This window comes from Sus scrofa, chromosome 1 (assembly GCF_054392235.1).
Source record: "Sus scrofa isolate SSC_HxYL_T2T_F1_AM1 chromosome 1, Sscrofa_HxYL_maternal_Yorkshire_Landrace_v2.0, whole genome shotgun sequence".
In the NCBI taxonomy this organism is placed as follows: domain Eukaryota; kingdom Metazoa; phylum Chordata; class Mammalia; order Artiodactyla; family Suidae; genus Sus; species Sus scrofa.
Window position 1 is genome coordinate 146,707,083 of NC_139383.1, and position 26,150 is coordinate 146,733,232.

General features: G+C 47.6%; 1 protein-coding gene across 9 annotated transcripts in view; it reads right to left on the reverse strand.

Moving 5' to 3' along the window:
- Positions 1-26,150, reverse strand: part of IGF1R (insulin like growth factor 1 receptor) — a 308,192-nt gene that overhangs the window by 17,128 nt on the left and 264,914 nt on the right. For 6 of the 9 annotated variants that reach the window (XM_085010144.1, XM_085010133.1, XM_021082915.2 and 3 more), the window contains 9 exon segments: positions 22,449-22,732; positions 20,764-20,900; positions 20,009-20,168; positions 14,746-14,848; positions 13,705-13,775; positions 9,159-9,388; positions 8,834-8,944; positions 6,624-6,783; positions 2,982-3,111 (listed from right to left, as the gene is read on the reverse strand). In XM_085010144.1, the coding sequence (XP_084866270.1) occupies positions 2,982-3,111; positions 6,624-6,783; positions 8,834-8,944; positions 9,159-9,388; positions 13,705-13,775; positions 14,746-14,848; positions 20,009-20,168; positions 20,764-20,900; positions 22,449-22,732 (1,386 nt within the window). 9 annotated transcript variants of the gene reach the window in all.

Consider the following 26,150-nt stretch of genomic DNA (forward strand, 5'->3'; position numbering starts at 1 on the left):
TATAAAGCATCTCTGCCCAATACCAATAAGCCTCCCTGGCATCACCAGTTGTCACAGGGGCCATTTAAATGCCTAAGGAGGGTCTGCCAACGTCCCTGTTCAGGCCTCATCTCATAGATGGAGCAACCCAAGCCCACAGATGCCCCATTGTTTGACCAAGGCCACATAGCCAGAGACTGAGAAACAGGCAAGCCACATGGTTTTCCAGAGCAGGTCATTTACAGTGTGGCACTGGCATGAATGCCTTCATATAAAACCAAGTTTTGAATTTTGTGGATATCTTCTTTAAACGTTAGACAGATGCCTTTGTGTGAAGTCTCTCTTAATGATGAGCACTAGGGTTGTTTTCCCCAAGTAAGGCTGTGAGTTTCCTCTCAATTCCAGTGCTAGTGAAGATCAGCATTCAATAATGACACCTCCTTACACCAGGACAGGATTGTGTCAATGTCCCACCCACCAGCAAATGGAAACCTACAGCAGAGACAGCCACATTTTCTGCTAATGTTAATTAGCTTTTTTTAAATTTTTATTTTAATTAATTCATTTTTTGCCATGCCCACAGCATGTGGCAGTTCCTGGGCTAGGGATAGAACCCATACCACTGCAGTGACAACCCCAGATCCTTAAACTGTTGAGCCACCAGGGAGCTCCTTAATTAGTCACTGCAGAAGCAAATAACTCTAGGAGGGAGCAATCAGCCCTGGGTATTTGTTGCCATTTGGAAAGCTTCTTAGTAAGTCAAGAAAAGAAAACTGTTGTAGGGTGATTCAGAAGCCCAGGAAGGGAACACACCTTCAAGCTGTGGGTTCCACCTTCCCAGTCCTTGCCTGGTTTCCTCCTTGCCTGGAAGGCACACTTGTATCTTCTAACCCAAAGGAACCATTTGCAGAGACACAGTGGTACAAGGGAGCTATAGGAGGAACAACACAATGCCCATGGGCCTGGGAATGACATCTGGAAGGATAGCAGGAAAATCTGGAGATGTTCCAAGGAGAGCAAAGAGACCACTTCCTTGTGACTCCAAGGCTTGTCTTATCAAAAACAGAGCCGAGTGTGAAATTGTGTTCTAGGGAAGAGGGCCAAAGGGGTGTCAGCGAGAGGTCAACTTAAGCTTAACAGGAGAAAAACCTGCAAAACACAAGGGCATCTTAAGGATTCAGACTGTCTGTGAGAGAGGAATAAGCGGTCCCTGGAGAGAGGCGAGCAGAAGTTCAACAACCAGCTGTCAGAGATGCTGTGGATGGGGTTTGGGGCTGGTCCTGACCTCAGAACACCTTCCAGTTCTAAAATTCTAGGGTCTCTTCCACAATTCTTTGTATTTCTTTTGAGATTTTAACTGTTTAGGGATGACTGTTTTGGGCCACCAAATACACTCAAAAATGGTTCCCATTCCTTCAGGAGGGAGAACTTTGGACCCTGGGAAGCAGAGATAGCTTCTGTATTCTCCATGGTCCAGCCTGCCCCCTGCACCCAAAATGTTATCCTCAAAGGATGTGTTTAAAAATAAAATGTCCATGCCTGAACATTGAATGGAATGAATATTGAAATCCCTACTCTTGTTTATATATGTATATATCTTTTTTTTTTTTCCATACTGGTTTGTAATGTCTAGGTCATCAAATGGGAGAAATGGCCAAGAATACCCTCTCTTTCCCTTTGTTGCTGCCTGTCACAGTAACTGCTAACCAGCATTTGAGGCAACTTAGCCTGTGAGCTATTAACAACTCTAGTTTTATCTTCCTGCCCTGCCTCTGTTTTCCCTGGCTCTCACAGTTTTCCATTTTATTGCACTGTACACTGACCTCAACGCTTTTGGAAGCACGGATCCTAGAATAAACAGATTCACATGTGGACCCAGACCCGACATCCCCCGTCAGCTCTCTATCTAAAAATGGTGTTGAACACTTGGATTTGACCGTAAAGAGAGAATCATCTTGAAGAGGCTGATTGCAAAACAGATCTCATACTTGAGCTCAAGAAGCACTCATGCCTTGGTGGGTCATATTCAAATGCTATTTCCAATTTGCACCTGTCTTCAAAATAGGATCCAGGGCCCTTGAACTCTGACAGGTTCATGAGTTTTAAAAAAAATAAATAAAACAAAACAAAACCCAACAACACCAAAGCTGATGTCGGTCACTATTTAAATATCTCCTCTGTGTGGTCATCCAGACAGTGGGAGTAAACAACTACCATTTCTGTGACACATCAGCAATGGGATCTCCCTAGGGGACAGCTAAGAAACTAGCTGATGTTCTAGAAGGCAGACGGGCCAGGGCCTTCGCCTGCCAAGAACCCCAGTCGGATTTCAGAACCTGATGACCTGTCCACAACATTGCTGAGAAACTGCAATAAATAGTAGTACTGGGGAATCCTCTGCACCCTCAGCTGACACGCCTTCTCCCCCCAGCTATGGTCGTGACTAAGGGAGACATCTTGCTTTCCATCCCGTGCCCGGGCCAACAGCCATGGGTGCTCACTGGAAGAGAACATACGGCAGACGAGACCAATAGGAGAATACCTCAGGACTCCAAGACTTAAGGTTTAGATTAAGCAATGTCTGCAACCTGAAGGTTTAATTAGGTGAGGCCGCCCCCCCACCCCCACCCCCACGGCACATCTATTTATCACGAAAGAAGATGAGAGAAGGCAGGTAGGGAGAGAAGCAAAAAGAGGTGGCATTTTCTGGCATGTCCCTGTGGCCCGGCCCCAGGTATTGTGTCTCCAGGGCTCCTAGTCACCTGGTGAGCAGCTAAGCATCAAAAGAGACATTGGTCCTGTACATTCTTTAGATCCCACAAATGCCCACTGACAACAGGAACACGCCAACGACGTGGGGGTGGCCCACATCACACTTAGCTAAAGCTGGAATCGGGGTGACACTGAACAGAAAACAGGAGGAAAGGAGAGGACAGGGAAGAGACTGAGCTGGTGGGATGTGTGGAGGCTCCGGGCTGGAGTTACAGGAGTGCCTCTCATACCAGACATCAGAGTGCGTGGTGAAGACTCCGTCCTTGAGGGACTCAGGGGACATCCAGCGCACAGGCAGCAGCCCTTTCCCTCCCTTGCGGTAATAGTCTGTCTCATAGATGTCTCTCGTCATCCCAAAATCTGTGAGGAGAGAGGGTGTGAGGGTTATTATGCGGGTGGGGAACAGCAGAGAGGCTCAGTGCCCCGACGCAGGAGGGCCCCCTTGGCCAACACCCGGCATCGAGGGAAACTGGATGCAGGGGGAGCCCTGTGTCAGTGTTACCATTTGATGAGGCAGAAACCAGCAGGGATGACCAAGGAGTCACAGGACGGGCAAGGGCCCAGAAATCTCTGCCTTTAAATACACCAACAGTGTGATTCTTTTAAAAAGGTAGTTCCCTCGTGGTATTTGAAATGAGAAAGACAGCTTACAAATGATCACTTTCCGTTGTCTATCAAGAAAATCTGTACTGCGTAGAGCAAAGGTCATTTATACGTGGTTGAAAACCATGATCAAGTGGCCGAGAGCATGTTGGCTTTTATTTACTTGGTAGTGTTGCCTCATTATCAGAGGAAAGAAAGTGGTTTCACTGTCTAACAAGGGGGAAAATATTGAGAGTACCAATTCACCAAGAAAAAGTACACGGTGAGATGCCTAAGAGATGCTATTTACTAGGCCCCTGAAGCTATTACTCAATAATGTTTTTCAACATAATACTCCCACTCATTTTTGAAAATGTCTTCCATTTTCCATGTCTCTAGAAGATGTCACATAATTATGTTTGATGGCAGGCTTGCTTTATAATCCTAAATTATTGCTTCTTTGTCAGATTTTGATTTTCCACTCAATCATGTAACCTTTTCTTAGAGGGACTTTTCCATTCTCCTTCCCAGGAGAAAGGGCCCGCTTTCCTTCTTATAATGTTCATTTGTGTCTCTAACTCTGCCACAAAGATGTAAGGCTACAAAGCAAACCAGAGAACAAAGTTCCTTGGATGTTAACCAACATAATTTCCTTGTACTATGCTAAGGGCCATCGAATTGCCTCTGGTAAAATTGCTTGTCATATTTGTAATCCATGAGACACGGGCACTGGAAAAATATTTTTGAACCCTAGTGAAGAATAAAAATGAAGTGCTGTAGTCTTATCTCTGAATTAATCCAGTGACATGCAAATTAGAGGATTTGCTTTTTCTTGCACAAAAAGGAAAAAAAAAAAAAAAAAGAAATCCCAGAAAAAGAACAAAGATATTTCTTCCTTAACTCAAAAGAACAATTTCATCAGTTCCTGTCGTGGCCCAGTAGTTAACAAACCTGTCTAGTGATCATGAGGTTGCAGGTCCAATCCCTGGCCTTGCTCAGTGGGTTAAGGATCTGGCGTTGCCATGAGCTGTGGTGTAGGTCACAGACGTGGCTTGATCCCAAGTTGCTGTGGCTGTGATGTAGGCCGGCAGCTGTAGCTCTGATTGGACCCCTAGCCTGGGAACCTCCATATGCCGCAGGTATGGTTCTAAAAAGACAAAAATAAATCAATCAATAAATAAAAAATAAATAAAAATTTCAAATTTTAGGAAGAAAAAAATGCAAATACGAAGAAAGTGTCACTACAGATATGCCACATGGTTGAACAGCAAATAGAGTCCTGGCTGATGTGGACTGCAAATGGCAAGTGGCTGTGATGGAGAGCAGGGCAGAAAAGGAGGAGGAACTGAGTTAGGCCACAGGAACTGACGTTTCCTGAGGCCCTGCTCCCTGCCAGGCATGTATGTGCCCAGGGCTTTCCTGCACTGAGACCTTCCCAGCATCTCATGGGTCTATTATGTTATCATCCGCATTTCAGTGGTCAACGCATTGAGGCTCACAGAACTTAAGACACTTGCCCCAAGTCTTGCATCTGTTAGTGGCAGAATCTGGACTTAATTTACTGAGTGGCTGGCTGGCTCCCCAGTTGGGGAAGGGGAGCTGGTTGCCAGCTCTGTGGGAACGACAATGTGAGGCCCTGCTGAGACGTGAGGGATGGGAAAGGGATCTGGGTTCACAGAGGAAGCCCAGGCAGCAGCTCTCCTCTGGGAGTCCTGGGGCAGGACAGCCTCTCAGACTTTCAGGGACATCAAATGATTGGATGCCTCAAAGGGCCAAATCCAGGGACACACAATGGCTCCTGAAGGAGTAACTAAGGATATTTGTTCTCCAATGTGGCTGTATCCATCACCTCTAGCTCCTACATGTGAAGATAAAAACACAGCCCCTACCTGGGAAACCACTCTGGAGGGGGTACTCACTGCTCATTAAAGGGCCAAAATAGTCACTCAAAATCTTTGCTAAAGGAAAAAAATACTGCAAAAGGAAGGTGAGCATTTCTAGAACAGACAGGTCAAGGGCTAGACAGGTGAATCTTTTAAATACTTTTTGGATGTAAAATCTTCCTACATTTTCTCAGGATAAGTATTTAGCATTTTTCTGAACCACTGTCATCTCACAGTGGGAAAAGCCAGTGGTTCCTGGGCAGCCCTCGTGTCGTTTTTTGCTTTGTTTTGTTTTAATTTTATTGGAGTATAGCTGATTTACAATGCTGTATTACTTTTCAGGTGTATAGCAAAATGAGTCAGTCTTTTTTTCCATATAGGTGATTACAAACATCAGGCAGATTCAAGGACCAAAGTATAAACCAAATCTAAAGGCTGAAGTACAATTCTCACCCGTGACCCTTTCTTGGTGTTGCAGTGGGCAGTGGCAACAAGGGGTCTAGCCAGCAGGCTGGTTAGGCAGTAAGTAAGGGTTGCAACAAAAATCAAAAGCTTAGAGCTTGACTAGACTGGATGTGAACCCAGAAGTCAGGAGTCTTCCCTGAGGGACTGTAGTTCTTCCTCTGTGCACGGCATCTACCATAGGGGCCTCACCTCTTAGAAACTCCATGGACCTTGGGTTGCTGGGTGGGGAGAGTGGGACGATGGTCCTTGGAGCTAGAAAACTAGAGGATTTGTTGGTAGTTTGGATGGTGACTTTAAGGCCCAAGTCAAAATCGCCTGAGGACACTGTCAATTATTTTTGGAACCAATACTTGGAACTGTTCTGCCAAGAAATGCCTCATATAGTTACCAAAGGGGACAGGTGTAGGGGAAGGAATGGACTGAGAGTTGGGGATGGGCATATGCACACTGAGGTGTATAGAATGACAGGCCAATAGGGACCTGCTGTATAGCACAGGGAACTCTACCCAATATTCTGTGATCATCTATGTGGGAAAAGAATCTGAAGGAGAATGGAGGTGTGTACGTGTATCACTGAATCACTTTTTTATACATCAGAAATTATCACAACATTGTAAATCGACTATACTTCAATAAAACTTTAAAAATGAGGAAAAAAAAGCCTCAAATGTCAGTTGAGGAGACCTCAGGGACCACTGCCTCAGCCCCTCTTGCCCACTACCTGGACTGCCGTGCCCACCTGCTCAGGATTAGAGCTGGCCTGGCCTGGCCAGGTGTGCAGTTGACTGTCAAATGGAGACAATCACATGATTCCCAAGCACAAGACTCTGCATCCATAGGATGCTCTGGAAAACCTCTCCACAGGCAGGCCGATGCCTGCTTGGTCCCTAAAAAACATGCTGAGTTTAGTTCTGGCTCAGACCTGGCAAGTTAAGGGCTCACCTCCGATTTTGACTGTGAAGTCTTCGGCCACCATACAGTTCCGGGCAGCGAGGTCTCTGTGGACAAACTTATTGGCGTTGAGGTATGCCATGCCATCTGCAATCTCTCCAGCCATCTGGATCATTTTGCTTAGGCTTGGAGGTGCTAGGACTGGATTATTCTGTTGGAGATGAAGAAAAAAAAAATTCAATAAGACTTTAGGAATTTTTCTCACCCTGCATTCTTTCCGGGTTTGCATCTTTGTCCAATCTGAGACCACAGGTCAACTGCTAAGAAACCTGGACTGGCTCAGAAGGACTGTACTGCCATGGAGGCCACGGCACTTGCCCTCTGACCATGTCACACAGAGCTGCAGAGAGAAGCACCCATGAGCACAACTTGGGACCAGCATTTTCTATTTTGGGTGTGGCAAACATCATTCAAAGTGAAACAAGCAATTCTGGATGTTAAGAATTCTAGATACTCAAATTCCAATTAGTCTGTATGTTCCTTTTATTTCTACAAAGTCTTTACAGGGAAAAGGAGGGAAAGGACATTACAGAGACCGTGTGGAAATAAGCAAACGACTTTGCCAAATGGACCCTGGGCGAGTTATTTCCCACGTAAGCTTTGTTATAAACTATTTAATCCTTTTCTTTCTCGACTTTCTTCTGAAGTACAAAAACATCGAGATTATTTTTTTTCACTTTACAGAGGGGTATTCCTTGGCTTATTATTTTCCGTGGGTGCTGAGGAAAGCAAGCCCTTGACAGTTCACTTAAGTCCAGCAGAAGCTTATTCTGGAGAGCCCCACATCCAACAGTGACAAGTAACAGGAATAAACGGTTCCTCTTTGCAGAGGAGGGCAACATACTGGCTTTGGAACTGAAGAGAAATATCCCCAAATAATAAATCCATTTAGAAAAGAGTTTCATATAAAAGGTGTGCCTAAGTCTCTCCACCGAAAAAATTGAAAATGCAGAAACCAACCAGCACCCCAGTTTCAATGCTGACCACCACGTGCTTGTATAAGTGCAACCAACTTGAGCTGGTTCCCCTGATTGCAGAGAGCTCTTACAGTGGGGCAAAGCCATCCTACTCTGACAGGTCCCACGTGTCCCCTTCCCAGCTCAAACCCTGGGCCACAGGGAGAGCACGCCTAAGCTCCTCTTGGGCGCTTTCCCACAGGAATCAAGGCTGGTTCACTGCCTGGATGAAGACCTGGGGCCATGCCTGTGTCTGGCCAGGGTCCATGCACAGAGGATGGTGGCTTTGCCCAGTCAGGAACTAGCTTCTGCAGAGAGCTGGCTTCGAGAAGCAGTGTAACCCTATATTTGACCATATATTTGACTTCTGAAGAGGCTACGAGGACTATCTGTGGTGATTTTTTTTCTTTTTAGGGCTGCACCCGTGGCATATGGAAGTTCCCAGGCTAGGGGTCGAACAGGAGCTGTAGCTGCTGGCCTACACCACAGCTCACAGCAATGCCGTATCCTTAACTCACTGAGTGAGGCCAGGGATTGAACCCACATCCTCATGGATACTAGTCGGGTTCGTTACTGCTGAGCCAAAGTGGGAATTCCCAAAAAGAACAACTTTAAATGTGACAAATCTAAAAGTGAATTTCTGGTCTGAAAAGGACTTTGGTAGTCATCTTGTTTAACCCTCTTATTTTGCACATAAGGAAACGGAGGCCCAGAGGCCTGAAGCAGCCACTCCATGCAGACAGCCAGCATGTTGCACATTTTTTATTCTGCACCTAAGACTGGGGATGAAGGAATTGAGTGTTTCAGACTTTTCAGAGGTGCCCTGAATGTATCTGCCACATCTCCAGTAACCCATATGATGACGCTTTCTCCTTCCTGCTATCTTATGTATAACACAGTGAGCTGGGCAAAGGCACTAAGAGTCAGGGGAGTTGGGGACCCACGCTGGGCAGAGCGGAGGGTGGGCATGTCATAGACCACTCTGCCCAGGGCCTCAGTCCACACTTGGCCTCGTGACCACCCTCAGCACCACGCAGATCATCTGCTGCGGATGAAGGAAGCCATGTGTGAACAGGCGCGTGAAACAGGTCTCTCTCTAGTCAAGGAACACGCTCTTCTAAAGGACCCAGGACCAAGCACATGGCAAGAAAAGTGCATGGATTTAAAGACACAGTACCTCCTGGGGGAAGGTTCTAGAGGAAAGGGAACAGATAGCATGGCGTTTCGGTGAACATTGAAACTGACCTCCATTTCTGGTCTCAGAGACCGGAGATAACTTTTGAGGTCCCCCCGGGTCATCAGTTCCATGATGACCAGCGTTGGCTGGCCCTGGGACACCACACCCAGCAGCCGCACCTGTGAGGGGGAAAGAGAAGGAGACAGGGGGTGAGCCCCCGCAGCCCCCCAACCCCACCAGGACCACCCTGAGCAACCCTGGATGATGTGGCACCAGACTCCCTGGACCTGCACATCCCCCCCAACCTTCTTGAGCAGTGAGAGGGATCCTACAGAGACAGGATGAGTCGCAAACCCATAAGGGTGGCCCCAACCCTTGGGGCCCTTCCCTCACCACGTGGTGACAGTTGAACTCCTTCATCACGGAGGCCTCGTTGAGAAACTCAATCCTCTCACGCATGCTGGCGGCCTCATTCACTGTCTTAATGGCCACCCTGGTCTCAGGCTCATCTTTGACCACACCCTTGGCGACGCCTTCATAAACCATCCCGAAGGAGCCCTGTCCCAGCTCCCGGCTCATGGTGATCTTCTCCCGGGCGACCTCCCACTCGTCGGGCACGTACACTGGGGAGAGAGGCCAGAGCTGAGCTGGGGGTGCTCTGGGGAAACTCCCGGCCATGGAGCAAGAGGCCCCTTCCTACAGCCCATAGGGAAGAAGGTCAGGATATGGCGACACAGTCTGTTCTGGAGTCTCCCATGGGCTTGGTTTCTGCATGGCTACTGTTCAGTTAAATACTAGAATTTCAAGTCTTCAAGGATTCCTAGGTAATTCAAAGATACCAACAGCACAGAAGAGCCAGGAGGTCATCCAATTTGAGATGTTGCTCTAAGTATAAAACTTGATGCTGGATTTCAAAGACTTAGTATCAAAAATAATATAAATACTCCAGTAATTTTTATACCGGCTGTATATTAAAACTGATAGTACTTTGGATATACTGAGTTAAATAAAATGTTCTCAACATTTATTTCACCCATTTCTTTTTCATACTTTGTATGTGGCTACTAGAAACAATTGCGGTTTCTTATGGGACTGGCATTATATTTCCCCTGGTAGCATTGCTCTGGTCTAGACAGTTTCCCTGGCTTTGCCAGAGACACTGGGGGTGGAATGAGATATGAAAGCAACTGATCTCCAGCACCAGGTTGTGGGGGAAGGCAGTTAGTGTGACCATCTCAGAGGGGCAGGGCTCTGTGAACCCAGGGACCTCCCACCACTGGGGTGATGGGCTGGGTGGGGGGGCTTCATAATGATTAAGCCTGGTAAGATTTCCTCTCCAGCCTATGCTTCTGGTCAGACGCAATTTGTTTTAAGAACATAAATGAATAATTCTGTGCAGGAAAGAAGGACAAAGAAAGAGGGAAAGGAAGGAGGGAGGAACGAAAGACAAAACAAAACAGTGGACCCATCCTACAACTCTGATGGGTAGGCTGAGAACTAACATGAGATCAACCTGGTCTATAGCGCCATAAGAAATGTTAATCCTAATCCCATTCTTCCAATGCTCTGTGCTTTCGTCCTTGCCTGAGAGGGGAACTCCCACCAGGCTCCGCTGGTAGGAAAGTGCTGGTCCTGGCTCAGAAATGCAGAAGGACTGGGAACCTGGAATGGCATCTGTGTTTGCTGTTACGCTTTCAGATATTAACCTTGAGCCTGAGGTGGATGTAAGAGAAGCAGGGGATTGACAACCATATTCCGACAACCCCAAGTCCCAGGTATGTACCTTTAAATGATGTCTTAAAAGAAAGATGTCTGTAACTCAGGAGATACAACCAATTTACACATCTAATGAGTGTCCAATATGGACTATATTAATCAGTCTAGAATCTTCTTTCGCATACATTTTTGTATATTATAGCACATATCTGTGTGTTCAAGAGTTGCCCAGAAGGATCGCACCATCCATGTGGCCCCCGAGAGGAAGCTACTGCCTGCTTAGGAGGGAAAGTATGAAAGACAACCCAGTGGTTACACTCTTCCCAACCCCCCCTCAGAAGGTATAAAAAGAGGCTGTCTATATCCATTTATCTCTGAAAATCCAGGCTTGCTTTTAATCAGAATTAACTATGTAGCCACCATGAAACATGGAGTTAAAACCAAACACATTTCCTCCTTAGGAGGTGGCTGAAGTCAATCCTGGCAATCCTTTCTCTGCAGTCCACCCCCGAAACTCCTGGCTTCAGCCAGCAGTCCTAAGCCCTGCCAGCCAGCAGAGGTTTTATGCGCACAATGTTATCAGCTTTCCCCTGTAGGGGATTTTCAGTGCACTCTGGAGAATGGTGACATGCAGATTAGCTTTTGGAGAGAAAAGTTTTTAAAGCATTTCTGAACTGCAATGTCATTTTGTTGACCCTTGAGGAAACTAGCTCTAAGATGCTTGTCAGGAGGCCGGAACAGAGTAAGTTAAATAAGGTGATAGTGTTTCTACCTGTTGACCTGGGTTTTGCTTCTTTGTTTTGTTTTTAAAGAATTAAGACAATTATTGGAATTCCCATTGTGGCTCAGTGGTTAACGAGTCCGACTAGGAACCACGAGTTTGCAGGTTTGATCCCTGGCCTTGCCCAGTGGGTTAAGGATCCTGTGTTGCCGTGAGCTGTGGTGTGGGTCGCAGATGCAGCTCAGATCCCGAGTTGCTGTGGCTGCGGTGTAGGCCGGCAGCTATAGCTCCCATTGGACCCCTATCCTGGGAACCTCCATATGCTGCAGGTTGCGGTCCTAAAAAGACAAAAAAAAAAAAAAAAAAAAAAAAAATTTAAGGCATATTATGAAAACATTCTGGAAAAACACAAAATTTGAATTCAAACTGCCATCAGAGGAGTTCCCGTCGTGGCGCAGTGGTTAACGAATCCGACTAGGAACCATGAGGTTGCGGGTTCGGTCCCTGCCCTTGCTCAGTGGGTTAACGATCCGGCGTTACCGTGAGCTGTGGTGTAGGTTGCAGACGTGGCTCAGATCATGTGTTGCTGTGGCTCTGGCGTAGGCCGGCGGCTACAGCTCCAATTCGACCCCTAGCCTGGGAACCTCCATATGCTGCGGGAGCGGCCCAAAGAAATAGCAAAAAAAACAAAAACAAAAACAAAAAACTGTCCTCAGAGTCTGATAGGATTGTATTAGTTCTCTCTAAAAACTTTCTGGTACTGCAGAGTCAAAGCCACAAATGCCTATCTTCTCTGCTTTATTTTGAAGTCGAGCAGCATCTCTGAAGTAGTCTCACTCCACACTGACAGAGGAGGGGAGCGGCCTTGCATTTCCCCTATTAATTCCGTTAAGTGTGTGATGACTCCTCACCTTCCTTGATTACCAAAAAATCCTATTATTTATACAAACAATGCATAAAAACTGTTCTTTTATGAAAGAAAAAGATCCTCTCCACAAGTAACTACTCTTATAAGTTTGGTGTGATCCTTCCAGAATGTTCTCTGTCTCATATACAGACGTGTAGGTATGTGTGTGGGTGTCCACATATATGCATTTAAAAAATACAGCTCTGCTAGACCTTTCTATAAAGAGGAATAATGTCCTTATTATCCTGCACCTGCGGCATACGGAAGTTCCCAGGCTAGGGGTTGAATCGGAGCTACAGCTGCCGGCCTACACCACAGCTCACGGCAATGCCAGATCCTTAACCCACTGAGCGAGGCCAGGGATCAAACCCCCAACCTCATGATTCCTAGTCAAATTTGTTTCCACTGCACCACAACAGGAACTGAAATAAAACTTTATACACTTATATAGTGCTTTGACATTGTCACAACGTTTTCACACGTTTTCTCATTTGATCAGGATAAGCAATGAGAATAATTGTGACTCTATTTCACATCTCCTGAATAAACACTTCCACTTCTAAAGCATGAGAGAGGTAAACATATTTCCTAAACACATCCGCCTCATCCCATGCACTATTTATTCACCTGACGAAGAGGAGGTCCAGCTCCTCCTGTGTGCCTGCTTGCCCGCCTGCCCCCAGGACTTCACAGTCTTCCTCCAGGGCGACTGTGCCACATGCCAACAAGATGCCGGGGCTGTGGCATCCTGACTTAACTACCTGGCTCTGTGACCGGGGCAAGTTTCTCCCCTGAGCCCTGTTACCCCATGGACAGATAGATGAGCATCAGAAAATCCATCTTATGGGGTTCTGGGATCAAAAGGGATGGCATTGTGAAAGTCTACAGCAAAGTGCCAGTGAGAGGCACCCACTGACCAATGTCCCACTCTGATTTACCTTGACAAGTTTTGATTTTGGCAAACTAGGAAGACAAGACAGCAAAAAAGGAAAAAAAGAGAGAGCCATTGAGTGCAAGCCAGCTTCCAGGTCAGACCTCCAGACCTCTTCAGCGTTGAACTGAATGGCCCTCAGGACTTAGAACCAGAGGGAATGCGAATGGGCCATGAGGGACGGAGTTGTACCACCCCAGTCAGGAGGAAATGAACAGAAAATACCCCAGACACAAAGAGCAGAGAGGCCTCGGTGATCAAAGCCAATTGTAACGATACAGAACTCAAGCTGCAACTAGTTTAAAAGGACTGTTTCGTCAGCTGCAGCATACCCTCCAAGTAGATGTGGACAATTATTCAGCTTTTTTTTTTTTCATTCTAGCATAAAATTTCAAGCAATTAAATAAAATGATTACTGTGCTGGCCATACTCATCTCTGAAGCCTGCTTTTCCTTGGGGCAGCCCAGATGGTACCAGAATTTCTGACCTATTCAGAGAACTGCTCAACACTCTTGATTTAAAAAAAAAAAAAAACTGTTAATGGAGACAGATCTGAGGCCAAAGCTACCTCAAAATAATGCAAACCTCTTCCCCCTCAATTACTAACACTCCCCAGAGCTCCTGATCTGGGCCCCTCGGCAGTGAATGCAGTTTAGAGGCTCACCATCAGCTGCGCTGAAGTACTCCGGGTTCACGGAAGCATACAGCACTCCATTCCCCAGCCTGCTGTTATTTCTGTCAAAAAGGATGAAATTTAGGTTAGAGGAAAAAAAACAAAACAAAACAAAAAACATCCCCATGCTTCTCTATGTACTTTCATCTTTGTTATCCCAATTTTATTTGTTCTGTTTCATTAAGGATCAAGAGGGGCTGTGGGGGGAAGGGAGGGTATTGTCATGACAACTCTCATCACACTCCTGATTCAGGGTGAGCCAGCAAGACACTTGCTGCCTCGTTTGCTTATTATTGTCATTGCTATTATTACTATATCATGTTTTGCCTGCACTGGAGGCAAGTGGAAGTTCCTAGACCAGGGATCAAATGTGAGCCACAGCAGCGATCTGAGCCGCTGCAGTGACAAAACTGGACCCTTATCCCACTGAAGCACAAGCGAACCCCATTTGCTGCCTCTTTTGGCTTCTTCAGTGGCCTCAGATTAGAGCTTGTACAGAAACATTGTTTCTTCACCTCATTGGAAACTGAAAGGCGTATATGATGGATAGGGTTAAAATACTGAAAAAGCTTTGCATAAGCAGCAGTATCTGTGATAGAACCACCAGTGTGAGCAGTGACCCATACTCCCAAGAAAGTGTTTTCTGTTGTTGAATCATTAGAAAACATTTTATTTTTCTGTGAAGAACATTTGATCATTTTGGAGTTTCCGTTTTGGCTCAGTGGTAACGAACCTGACTAGTATCCATGATGATGTAGATTCCTCAATCCCTGAACTTGCTCCGTGGGTTAAGGATCCGGCTTTGCCCATGGCTGTGGTGTAGGCCAGCAGCGGCTGCTCCAATTCAACCTCTAGCCTGGGAATTTCCATTTGCCACAGGTTCAGCCCTAAAAAGTAAAAAAAAAAAAAAAAAAATTGGGTTTTCTGATACATAAGATAGTTCCTCAAAATCCTAAAAAGTGGACTTTAACTCAGGTTCAAATCAAACCAGTTAGATGGCAAAGTGTCTGACCTTCTCACCAAGTCACTCACCTCTTTCTGTGGAAGACGTACAACATTATAACCAACCCTCCTACTATCAACAGAACGGCCACTGGTAGGGCGATGATCAGATGGATGAAGTTTTCATATGTCGCTGCAGAAATAAGGGGGAAATGAGAGAATGTTACTGGGTGAACAAACTGCTCATTTCATCTGCTTACATTTTGCTAGAAGTATGACAAAAATCCCTGAGAATTCTTTACTGCCCAGTCACAAACTAGGAGTTCTGTGGTCAACAGTATTGGAAGTAACAGCAAGAAACACTGAGTTGTTTGATGAAATGAAAAAAAAGATGAAATGAATGCAGACTGAGTAGAGTCATTTTTATTTCCAAAGCACAGTGTTTTTGTCTTTTTTTATTTTTTTTTAATCTTTTATGGCCACACCTGCGGCACATGGAAGTTCCCCCACCTGGGATCAAATCTGAGCTGCAGCTGTGCCCTAAGCCAAAGCTGCGAAAACGCTGGATACTTTAACCCACTGCACTGGGCCAGGGATCGAACCTGCGTCCTGGGGCTGCAGAGAAGCCTCCAATCCCATTCTGTCAAAGTGGGAACTCCAGCACAGCATATTCTGAAATAATAGTTCAAATGATGGGCTCAAGCAAAATAATGTTTGTATGCAGTTTGGTGACTATTAGTGGAATTGCATATATTTGCTAAAATAAAATGAACTGAGGTTCTTTTTTTTTTTTTTTTGTCTTTTTGTTGTTGTTGTTATTGCCATTTCTTGGGCCGCTCCCGCGGCATATGGAGGTTCCCAGGCTAGGGGTCCAATCGGAGCTGTAGCCACCGGCCTACGCCAGAGCCACAGCAACGCGGGATCCGAGCCATGTCTGCAACCTACACCACAGCTCACGGCAACGCCGGATCGTTAACCCACTGAGCAAGGGCAGGGACCGAACCCGCAACCTCATGGTTCCTAGTCGGATTCATTAACCACTGCGCCACGACGGGAACTCCATGAACTGAGGTTCTTACGTGCATAGTGCTCAAGCTGCACTGACTTTTATCTGTATTAAGACCATTCCACAGACAATTTAAAAAAAAAAAAAAAAGTAACTGCATGCCACCCCTGGCCAAAGCTGCTCTGAGTTCTCCCCAAACATCAGAGTCTATAGTTACAAGTCTGGGACCCCAGAGCTCTCTGCAGCGCTTGCTCCTCACCCACCTCTGGTGCCACATATGTGTCCCCAGCACTCCGATGACAGATGCCAGGCTGAACACCGATCCCTACTCTTGAAAACTCTGCCGGACGCTGGAAATCAACACATCTGTAGGTAGCCTAACAGCCAGACAAGTGGAGTGCCTGACTGTGAGGGTGCAAAGGTGGAGGAGGGAAGGGGGGGAAGGGAGTCAGGGGAAGCTCTCCAAGCACAGAGGGTGGGTGGAAATGATACTGGAAAGAAAGCAGGGCTGCTCCCAAGGGCCCTTGTCCAAGCTGAGCAGTCTGAGCTTCATTGTGCAGGTTGAGGCACCGGTGAGAGCTTTCCAGCCCCGAGGTGAACTGGGGATTTGTGCAGGGATTGCTGGCTGTGCCTGAGGACGGCCCGAGGGGCTGGCAGTGGAGAGATGTGTGGGCAGTGGGTGGGAGGGGCCCTGGGCGTGCTCTGCTTCACCCAGCTCAGACCTCACCAAGAAATCACTACTTCTTTCCTACAAATGAGAGGTTCAGAGGTGAAGGCCTCCCCCAACCCAGGGTCACACAGGCAGTTGGTGGGCCATGGCCTTGGTATTGGAACCCAGGCTTTCTGCACCCCCAGTTCACAATTTCCCCACGAAGCAAGTGCCCTGGAGGCTCTGAGCTGAGGTGGTGATGGTGGTGATAACAGAGGCCGGATTCCAGAGCTATTTTGGAGGCAGAATCAAAGAGAGGGGGGCTTGATTGTGAAATGGGTGGCAGGTGAGAAGGAAAGGTGAGGGATGGCTGTAAGATTCCTGGCTGGGGTGACAAGTGGATTACTGGACCACTGACTGGGCTTAGGAACAAGCAGAGAGATTCTGAAGGGAGCACCTGTGATTCTGGTTTTGTGTATGAGGGGTCCCAAGTGCCCTGGGACTCCCAAGTCGAAGTGTCCATGTGGAAGTGAGGTTGGAACTCACTGGGGACCAAGGTACCGCTATTGTAATTCACCCGTCGATTATTTTGCTGTTAACTCTACTAATGTTATCACTCTTTAAGGACTATTTAAGCTTTTTTCATTTTTTTACTTAAAAATATTTTTATCTGGAGTTCCTGTCATGGTTCAGTGGTAACAAATCCCATTAGGATCCATGAGGACTCAGGTTCTATCCCTGGCCTCCCTCAGTGGGTTAAGGATCCACCATTGCTACAAGCTGTGGTGTGGGTCACAGACGTGGCTCAGATCTGGCATTGCTGTGGCTGTGTGTAGGCCGGCAGCTGCAGCTCTGATTTGACCCCTAGCCTGGGAACCTCTATATGCTCGAAGTGCAGTCCTAAAAAAAAAAAAAAAAAAAAAAAAATTTTTTTTTTTAATCAAGCAGCTCTAAAAATGGATGCAGGCTGCTACATTTCCTAATTTGTGAGAATACTTGCAAGTTAACATTGCCTTTGGGAAGCTAGTGGAGCTTCTTTTTGTCCCCTGAGGATGATTTCTTATATTTCTATCACTTACACTACTGGTCAGGTTGTACTGTGTTCTTTTTGAGTTTCACATTTCAATGGGGACATGGAGAAACTGGAACACAGCCAAGGAAGAACAAACTGATTGAATGGTTAGAAAATTGGTCCATGAGACTGGGCTATGAGAAAAGGCCACAAACCTGAGATTATTTAGTCTGGAGGAGAAAAGCCTGAAGAGTAATTTAATAGTATTCAAGCACACCAAGTGTTCCTAAAAGGAGAGCTGTTGCCAGAAAGCTTCCAAAGCTTCTGTCTCCTCTGAGGATTAAATAGGAGGAAATGAGACTCAACCGTAGCAGGAGAGAGTCTTGTCTGACATGAGGAAAAACTTCCTGATGGTAAAGCAGGCCACGCAGATTTAATTTCCTTGCGGTGTGTGCCAACTTCTGCTGGAAAGGTGCCATCAGAGGGGTTCTTGGGTTTCCCATTAGCATTCTAGCACTCACAGGGTTAAAAATGGGGAAGCAGTGGTAGAGAGGAATATGTTATCTCTGGGTATAAGCCAAGGTCACTGAACCCCAGAAGCCAATGCTGCTGTTTTAAAGAACACAGCACGCCAGGCCTCTAAACCTAGGCTCTGCTCCTAAGGGATGGATGTGGAGGTGGTGGGGGAGGGGAGAAAGCAAGCCACTTCTTTGGAGAGGGTTCCCGGAATACTGTTGAAAGTTCCAGCAATGGAGTGGGTGGCACCAGCCAACTGGAATGAGTAGGTTAAATGGACCACATGGAGAATTCAGACTATTGTAGTTGATGGAATTATTTTGCCTAAGCATCTGTTTACCCCTCACACAGTGCCAGGCTCATAAAATCCTGCCTCAAGGTCTGCAATTCTATCCACCCCCCGATTCTGCTTTTGGTATCTGTCACTATGTGGATTTCCAAATACCAGGCATGTCTTTGACTATTAGGTGCTAACCTAGGTGGACTGCTCAATCGATTGCATCCTGAATTTAAAAACTCAGACGCCACACCACAGCAGCACAGATACGGACACCAGGAGGGACCAGGGCAGTGGAAAGTGCTCACTTGACCCAAAAGTAGCACCACAAAGCAAAGCAGGGCTGCATTTTCTTGCGGAAGCAGTAAGGAACACAGTGTTATGTCAAATTTGACTCCATTATCTGAACATGAAATAATCTTAAAAATTTGGTTTCTAGGAGTTCCTGCTGTGGCACAGTGAATTAAGAACTGTAGTAGCGTGGACAGCTGCAGAGGCACGGGTTTGATCCCCGGCCTGGTGCAGTACATTAAAAGGATCTGGTGTAGCGTAGGTTGTAGCCACGGCTCGGATTCAGTCCCTGGCCTGGGAACTTCCATATCATGGTGTGCCCCCCCAAAAAATATTGGTTTCTAATACAAAACAGTAGAAACTCAATATGGAAAGAAAGAAAGGGATATTTACGTCACCAAATGAAAACATTGAGTTTTCTTGGCCAAGCAAGTTCAGGGCCCTTATTGTGCTGCTCATACATTTTATAAAATTCAGTTTTAAAATCTAAAATCCTCACAGAGAATGGCCTCTTAAGAATTCTGTCTGTCGAAGGTTTGAGCACAAACGTACAAAATGGCCCAGTCTCTGTGTCAAATGGCAAGTGCCACGTGCTTTCGATGTACATTGCTGCTTTAGAAGTGCATGTGGGAGCTCTCGTCGTGTCTCAGCGGAAACAAAGCTAACTAGTATCCATGAGTACTGGGTTCGAGCCCTGGCCTCACTCAGTGGGTTGGGGATCTAGCGTTGCCATGGGCTATGGTGTAGGTTGCAGATGTGGCTCAGATCTTGTGTTGCTGTGGTTGTGGTGTAGGCCGGCAGCTGCAGCTCCAATTTGACTACTAGCCTGGGAAGCTCCATGTGCGCAGGTGTGACCCTAGAAAGTCAAAAAACAAACAAACAAACAAAACAAAACAAAAGTTGGAGTTCCTGTCATGGCTCAGCAGTTAACGAACCTGACAAACATCCATGAGGACACAGGTTCGATCCCTGGCCTCGCTCAGTGGGTTAAGGGTCTGGGGTTGCTGTGGCTGTGGCGTAGGCTGGTGGCTACAGCTCTGATTGGAGCCCCCCTAGCCTGAGAACCTCCATATGCCACAGGTACGGCCCTAAAAAGACCAAAAAATAAAAATAAAAGTGCATCTGTATCTTACCGATGAGCAGTGATGAGGGCCATGTCTCAGCCTGGGATGCTATCCTGGCGACTCCTGCCTGCTCTGGAGCAGACTGGACCTGAAGGCCCTCAGGTTTCTGTCACCCGTTATGGTTGAGAGCCCTGAGCCTGAGTCCCAACCAGCATCCCTGACGAGGCAGGAGGCAGGATGGTCAATTCAGTACTTTGTAAAATGCTCTGGACGTAAACCAAGTTGGGAGCAAAAGCCCCTGGCTGTCTCCCTCAAAAGAGGGACTCAGAGTCTCTCGCTGCCCATCAGATGAGGTAAGGACTCCAGGCGTGGCAGCTCCTTAGCCTGAGCTCCCAGACAAGGTGCTGGCAGAAGCATGACTCTTCTGAAAGTTGGCCACCGGAAATTAGAAAACCAGAGAGCCACGACCAGCCAGTCTTCCCCAGTCCCGGCCCCACCTGCTTTCAGTCTTCCCAGCTGCTCCCTCCTTAAGCCTTACTTTTGGCCTGGACGTAGAAGAACACAGGTTCCGTCCATGACCCATTCCCGGAGAGAGAGGTGGCCTGAATCCGGGCCGTGTAGTTCCCCGGGTTGAGCCTGTTCAGCTTGGCCCCTCCATACTTCCTGTACTCCTGTCTGGACACACATTCCCGCTGATCCTGGGGAAATAAACATTTGCGTTTGCGTCCATCTCCCACACATTCTGGGGAAATGGGCGACTACTGCTACCTCGCCCCTCACCTCCCACTCAACAGTGACCCAGAGCTGCAGTGAAAGGGAAAACACCCAGTTGTACAGTGTGGCAGCCCTCCAGGAACTGTGAGCACACCCAAGCTCTAACCAAACCTTATTTCTTTAGCTAAAAAGACTTCCAGAAAGACTAAGTTCTTAAGGCCAATCTACTCCAGGTTGAAAGCTGGTTTTCTGTGAAGAAATAGTTTCTTGAGGATGAGAGTAAACCAGCTCCTTGCACATTCTGAGAAATCCTCAAAGAGAATGGAGTTGGGAGAAAGACCTAAATCCTCAATGATTTACCTCCTGATTTTTATTTTTATTTGTTAGCTGCATGCAAAAGTTCTTGGGCCAGGGATTGAACCTGAGCCACAGCAGTGACAATGTCAGGGAACTCCTCACCTCCTTATTTTATTGTTTAAAGTCTTAAGCTAAGCAGGAGGTGCCCTGTGTCACACTGGAACATATGCCATCACCTGTATTGGAAACATATCCAGACATAGGCCACTGCCCCAGTCTTACCTCGACTTGTGATCCGTATTTTATTTCATACATTAGAATCAATCCATTAGGATTCTCAGGTTCTGGCCACTTTAAAAAGATGGAGTTCTCAGGCCGTGGCTCCCAGGTCACTGGCCCAGGAATGTCATCTGCTCCTTCTGTGCAACAATTGAAACAAGCAATGAAGTTAGACTCAAGTCCCCCAAAAAAGACAAAAAATGCTGGATTAAACCTAAGAATACCCTCTTCAACCATGCATACAGGACTGCAGACGGTACCTGCGTTCATTTCTCCTGACCTGACCTCACATACACAGTAGGTTTCTTTTTTTTTTTTTCCTTTTGAGGGTTGTACCCGTGGCATATGGAGATTCCCAGGCTAGAGGTCGAATTGGAACTGCAGCTGCCGGCCTACACCACAGCCACAGTTACGTGGGATCCAAGCCACATTTGCTACCTACACCACAGCTCAGGGCAATGCTGTGAGCGAAGCCAGGGATTGAACCCACATCCTCAGTGGATACTGGTCAGGTTCTTTACCACTGAGCCACAATGGGAACTTCCAGCAAGGGTTTTGGAAGCAACCCAATGGCCTATAAGTTTCAAGATGCCACCATACCCTCCCTGTTCCCCAGCCCCCAACAAAAAAGCCTACTATCAAGCACAGGAGAAAAACCTCAGCAACCCAATTGTCTTATTTCTGGTACTCAGCTTCTTTACCATGCCGTCAAACACAGGCAGCACTGAGAAGGTACTGAGTGAGCAGAAGCAGATATTCCACCTCCAGGCCAGACTGGACACTTCACGCTTTGCAGCTGCGCAAGGCAGATGCATGCTTTTTGCACAGGCGTGAAGGATGGTCCCCGAGCCACCTGCAAGGACACTGGTGCTGAGTGCAAGCTCGCCGCCTCATCAGTGAGTCCTCTAGCTGCCCAGTGAGGCTGGGGTGCCTGCTCTCTTGCTTTTGCTTCTTAAAGCGATTAAACCCAAGGGTGAGCATAAGTCACTGAAAGTTCCAGATGGGAAAGGCTGTGAGAAAGTAGCTGGGCTATGTCTTGCCTGGAAGGGTGAGGAGACTAAGGCTGGAGAGGCTGGTGGCCACATGTAGGTGCCAGAACCAGGGCAGGGAGGCCCTGCTCCCGGACCGCAGCCTCTATGCCACTTTGCCAGCTCCACAGGGAAGCCAACTAGGCAGTTCATCCATCCTTAAAGGTGGATGGCTTGCTGTCTGGGCCACAGGTAGCTTCTAAAAGAAGAGGAAGGTGAGGACCAAACAAGCAGGACGCGAAGCTGCTCTGGGAGCTGACCTTCAGGAGCTACACTCACTTTGATTCAGGGCAGCCAACTGAGGATTTCACAGAATCTCTGAGAACTCAGGAGAGACCTGGCAAATTTCCCTTTGCATAAATGGGCAAAAAAAAGGGCCCACGGCAATGCACAACATGAACCAAGGAGAGGGAAAGTGTAGACCCTGAATTGAGTTCCCTGCTCTCAAGCACTCTGTATGGAGAGACTGGGGAGAGAGTGGGGTTGCTATGAATGAACTCCATTCCTGGGCTGCTGGACTAGTGAGCTGCCTACAAAAGACCACTCATTCTTTAATAAGCAGGACTGAGAGTAAGGGTCATTGCCCTGGGTGTCAGCCTCCATCTGTACAAATCAAGGCTGTGAGTGAATTAGGAATGGAGTGACTGGATCACACCATACCTGCAGGCATGGTTCTTGCAAAGACAAAGTTGGAGGCACTGCAGCCCAGCTTCTCAGCCTCATGGTTACAGCTGTGGATGTCAATTCGGTACAAAGTAAAAGGCCGGAGGTTGGAAATGACAGTTCTCTCCTTGTTATCCACTCTGCTCTCAAAAAAAGGGTACTCTGTCTCAAGCTCCTCTGGGTCCGTGACATTGTAGGTGTCCACCACTGTGGTGTTTCTGCTCCGGCTGGACATGGTGGTGTTGGCGACCTGCATGACCTCCCTCCGCTTCCGTTCAGGTCTGCAAAGAAGAGAGAAACTTGACTTGTGAGTAAGGACTTCTACCTCTTTGGTCTTTTCTATGACTTGGGTTAGGGTAACAGAAAGAAAAGAAAAGAAAAATCTTAACCTCAGAATAAAAGGAGCCATTCAACTGCCTTGCATAAGAACCGATAAATAAATGGGGATTTCCTTCTTCATTATTTATTTTGCTTTCTCTCCACGGCAAACCTCAGACTTGCCATACAAACTGTCCCCTGGCTCCCAAAGTGGTTATTCGAAGGTACACAGAGGCCAACTAAAGCCTTAGCCCCCAGCCGCCTCCAGCTCAGCAGAGCCCTCGTTGCTTTATTGGAACATCAGTGCCATCTGCTCCACAGACCTCTTGCTACGTGTCAAAGGTGACTGACCTGCTGGCCACACTGAGATTTACTGGGGGTGGGTTAGAGGTCAGGTGTGGGGTGCAGGCCCAGAGAAGTGGGCAGCAGGGTTCACAGGCCTGTAGTGGTGGTTCTTTTGACCACCTTTCTGCTTTGTAGTAAAAGGAAGCTTGTGGTAGCAGGAACTTGCTTGGATCTCAGACCTGTCGCTCTGGGGGCCCACTAGGCCCCTTCTCCTCTGAAGGGGGCGTCTATTTTCTTCTCAGCCTGGCCTTGCTTCCCACCCAGCAGGCACCACCGTGGTCTCCCCAAGGCCCTGCCCAGGACAGGGGCAGCGTCACAGTCACAGATTTTAGTGGGGCTTAGAACAACAGACATGAACAACAACAGGAAAGCAGAGGGACCATTTGAGTCACCGGGGGAGGATGACCACACCCACAAGGACAGGTGAGGCATCCAAGAAGCTGGACGACTCTTCCAGTGGCTGCTTCCATGAGAGCTTGAGAGAGAGTACCCTTTTTTCGAGAGCAGAGTAGATAACAAGTAGAAGTCAGAAACCTTAAAAGTGGGCTCCTAGCAGTTACAGGAACCTAGAGAAACACAGTATGAGACCAGTAAGCACTCAGACAAAGAAACAGCCACCCTCAGGTCAGCCACAGGGCAGGCGGGGGCGGGGGGCAGGGGCAGCACTGTCCCGTCCACACTGGGTAACCAGCCGGCATCCCTCTCCTATGGGTGGGCAAAGGGTGGGGAGCTAATGAAACAAACCTCATCCGGGAAGGAAAACGAAAAGCCCAGGAAGGAAATGAAGGGGAGAGAGCCCAAGTTCCCACAGGGGCCCAGGCACCCAGGGGGCTGACACCTGGCAGGCTTCCCTCAAGTCCTTATTTGCCCCAGAGGGAAAAACCTGGAAGAGGCTTGGGGAAAAGGGTGCAGGCTCCCCCATGTGTCTGGCCCACGGATTCCCCTCAGAAAACACTGCCATTGCCTCCGTGCAGGGGACATACTGGGCTCTGCCCAAAATGTGATACATTCAACACAGGTAAGCTCATTCCAGCTCATCCTAGCCGGTAGAGAACCACAAGACTAGGGCATGAGCCGAGGGCCCACTGCATCTGCTACCCTGGCGATGGTAACCCATCCTACCCTCATTTATTGCTAGGAAGACCTTTTTTTTTTTTTTTTTGTCTTTTTGCTATTTCTTTGGGCCGCTCCTGCGGCATATGGAGGTTCCCAGGCTAGGGGTCCAATCGGAGCTGTAGCTGCCAGCCTACGCTGGAGCCACAGCAACGCGGGATCCGAGCCACGTCTGCAACCTACACCACAGCTCAGGGCAACGCCGGATCGTTAACCCACTGAGCAAGTGCAGGGATCGAACCCGCAACCTCATGGTTCCTAGTCGGATTCGTTAACCACTGCGCCACGACGGGAACTCCAGGAAGACCTTTTTTTTGATACAACCAGCAGATTTCCTGCCTTCTCTTCAAAACCGACACAGCCCATAAAATCAAGACAACGCCTACTTGCGTGTATACGTAAGAAGTTGCTTGGGTTTAATTCACCACACAATAATACTGTGTCAAAACTCCTCCTGCAGCCCACTCCTGTTTACCTGGGGTTCCAGCATGAAGTTCATTTGACAGTGTATTTTATTTTTCACCACAGTTTTGGAGGCTGCAGAGCTGTTGCAGTGGATAGGGACTGGGGAAGGCATGGGGCCAACAGAATGGCAGGTCCCAATTCTCTGTCAACAGCCACACTTCCAAATGGTGTGATTCTCTGTAAACAGCAGCCAATGTTATCGCCAGCTTCCCTCACGCCCACGCTTGGGACGACTTACACCTGTCGGAAAACCTGCCTTACTCTTCAACATCTGTTGACATTTCAGTCACTGCAATCAAACTCTGTGACTTAGAACGTAAAGGCGGTGATCAATGAAAAGTGCTCAGCACCAGATAACTGACACCAGAAAGCAACACACCACCCCTGGGGACGTCCGGCTTCAAGATACATGGGACATGTTCAGCAAACAATGTACCACAGTGGCCTTGACTGGCTGGAAGCCCCCAAATAAACTGTTCTTGGAATGAACTGGAAAAAATAAAAACTGACTTTGGACAATTTAGCTGTAAAAAGAAAAACCTTCCTTTATGATTTATTCAGTCCTTCTGTTACCTGGACACTTCTTTTACCTGAATTCTGTCAGAAATTGTGTGCACATCAGATGCATACCTTAATAGGAGGCATAAAAACACAAATGTGAGATTCTTAGCAATTGTGGCTCCTCACCATGCGCCAAATGGTATTATATCTGTCCTATGAAATGAGGGGCAGGTAGCAGAACTAGACTTCGGAGAGAGGCCGTGAGGACCGCAGGGTGGACGCATATGCATTCATAAGGTGAATGTAGCAAAGAGGAAACTTATCTTGAACTCAGCAACAAAAACACAGGGCATTCACGATATCTGTGTGGCTCTGCCGCAATATCCTCTGATCCATGTTCCACGATGGATGAGTGAAAATAGCACTGCCTGGTGACTATAAACAGAGAGCTAAGGGCTTTTTAGCAAAACCATTCCCAAGCCTGGACTCACAACCTGGACCTCGGGCAGGTTGGTGGTCCAAGACGGCAATGTAGCCGGTGCCTCTGATGGAGAATGAAGTGACAGCTCCTGCCTAGCCTGCCTGGGATGCTCAAAATCCATCCTCTTCTGGGTTCACAGGAAGTAGGGAAGAGCCTCTGCTGGCTTGGGATGGGGTGGGGGAGGGGGCTGGGTGCAGGGGGCATGGGCCATGGGCCATGTTGAGATGCCATGAAGGAAAGAGTCTTGGTGTACAGGGAGGAGGGCCAAGCCCTAGACTGATCATTAATGATCAGGATGGTGCAGAAGCCACTGAATCTGGGTTCTAGTTTCAAAACATCATTGGGCTATTTTCCAGTCTGGAAACCACACACAGTATACAGAATATCTGGACTAACATGTGAACCGCAGCCCTGTCAACCATCTGCAAACAGGACATGTCACCAGCGGAGCAGGTTGGGAGGTTCAGGGGTAGAAA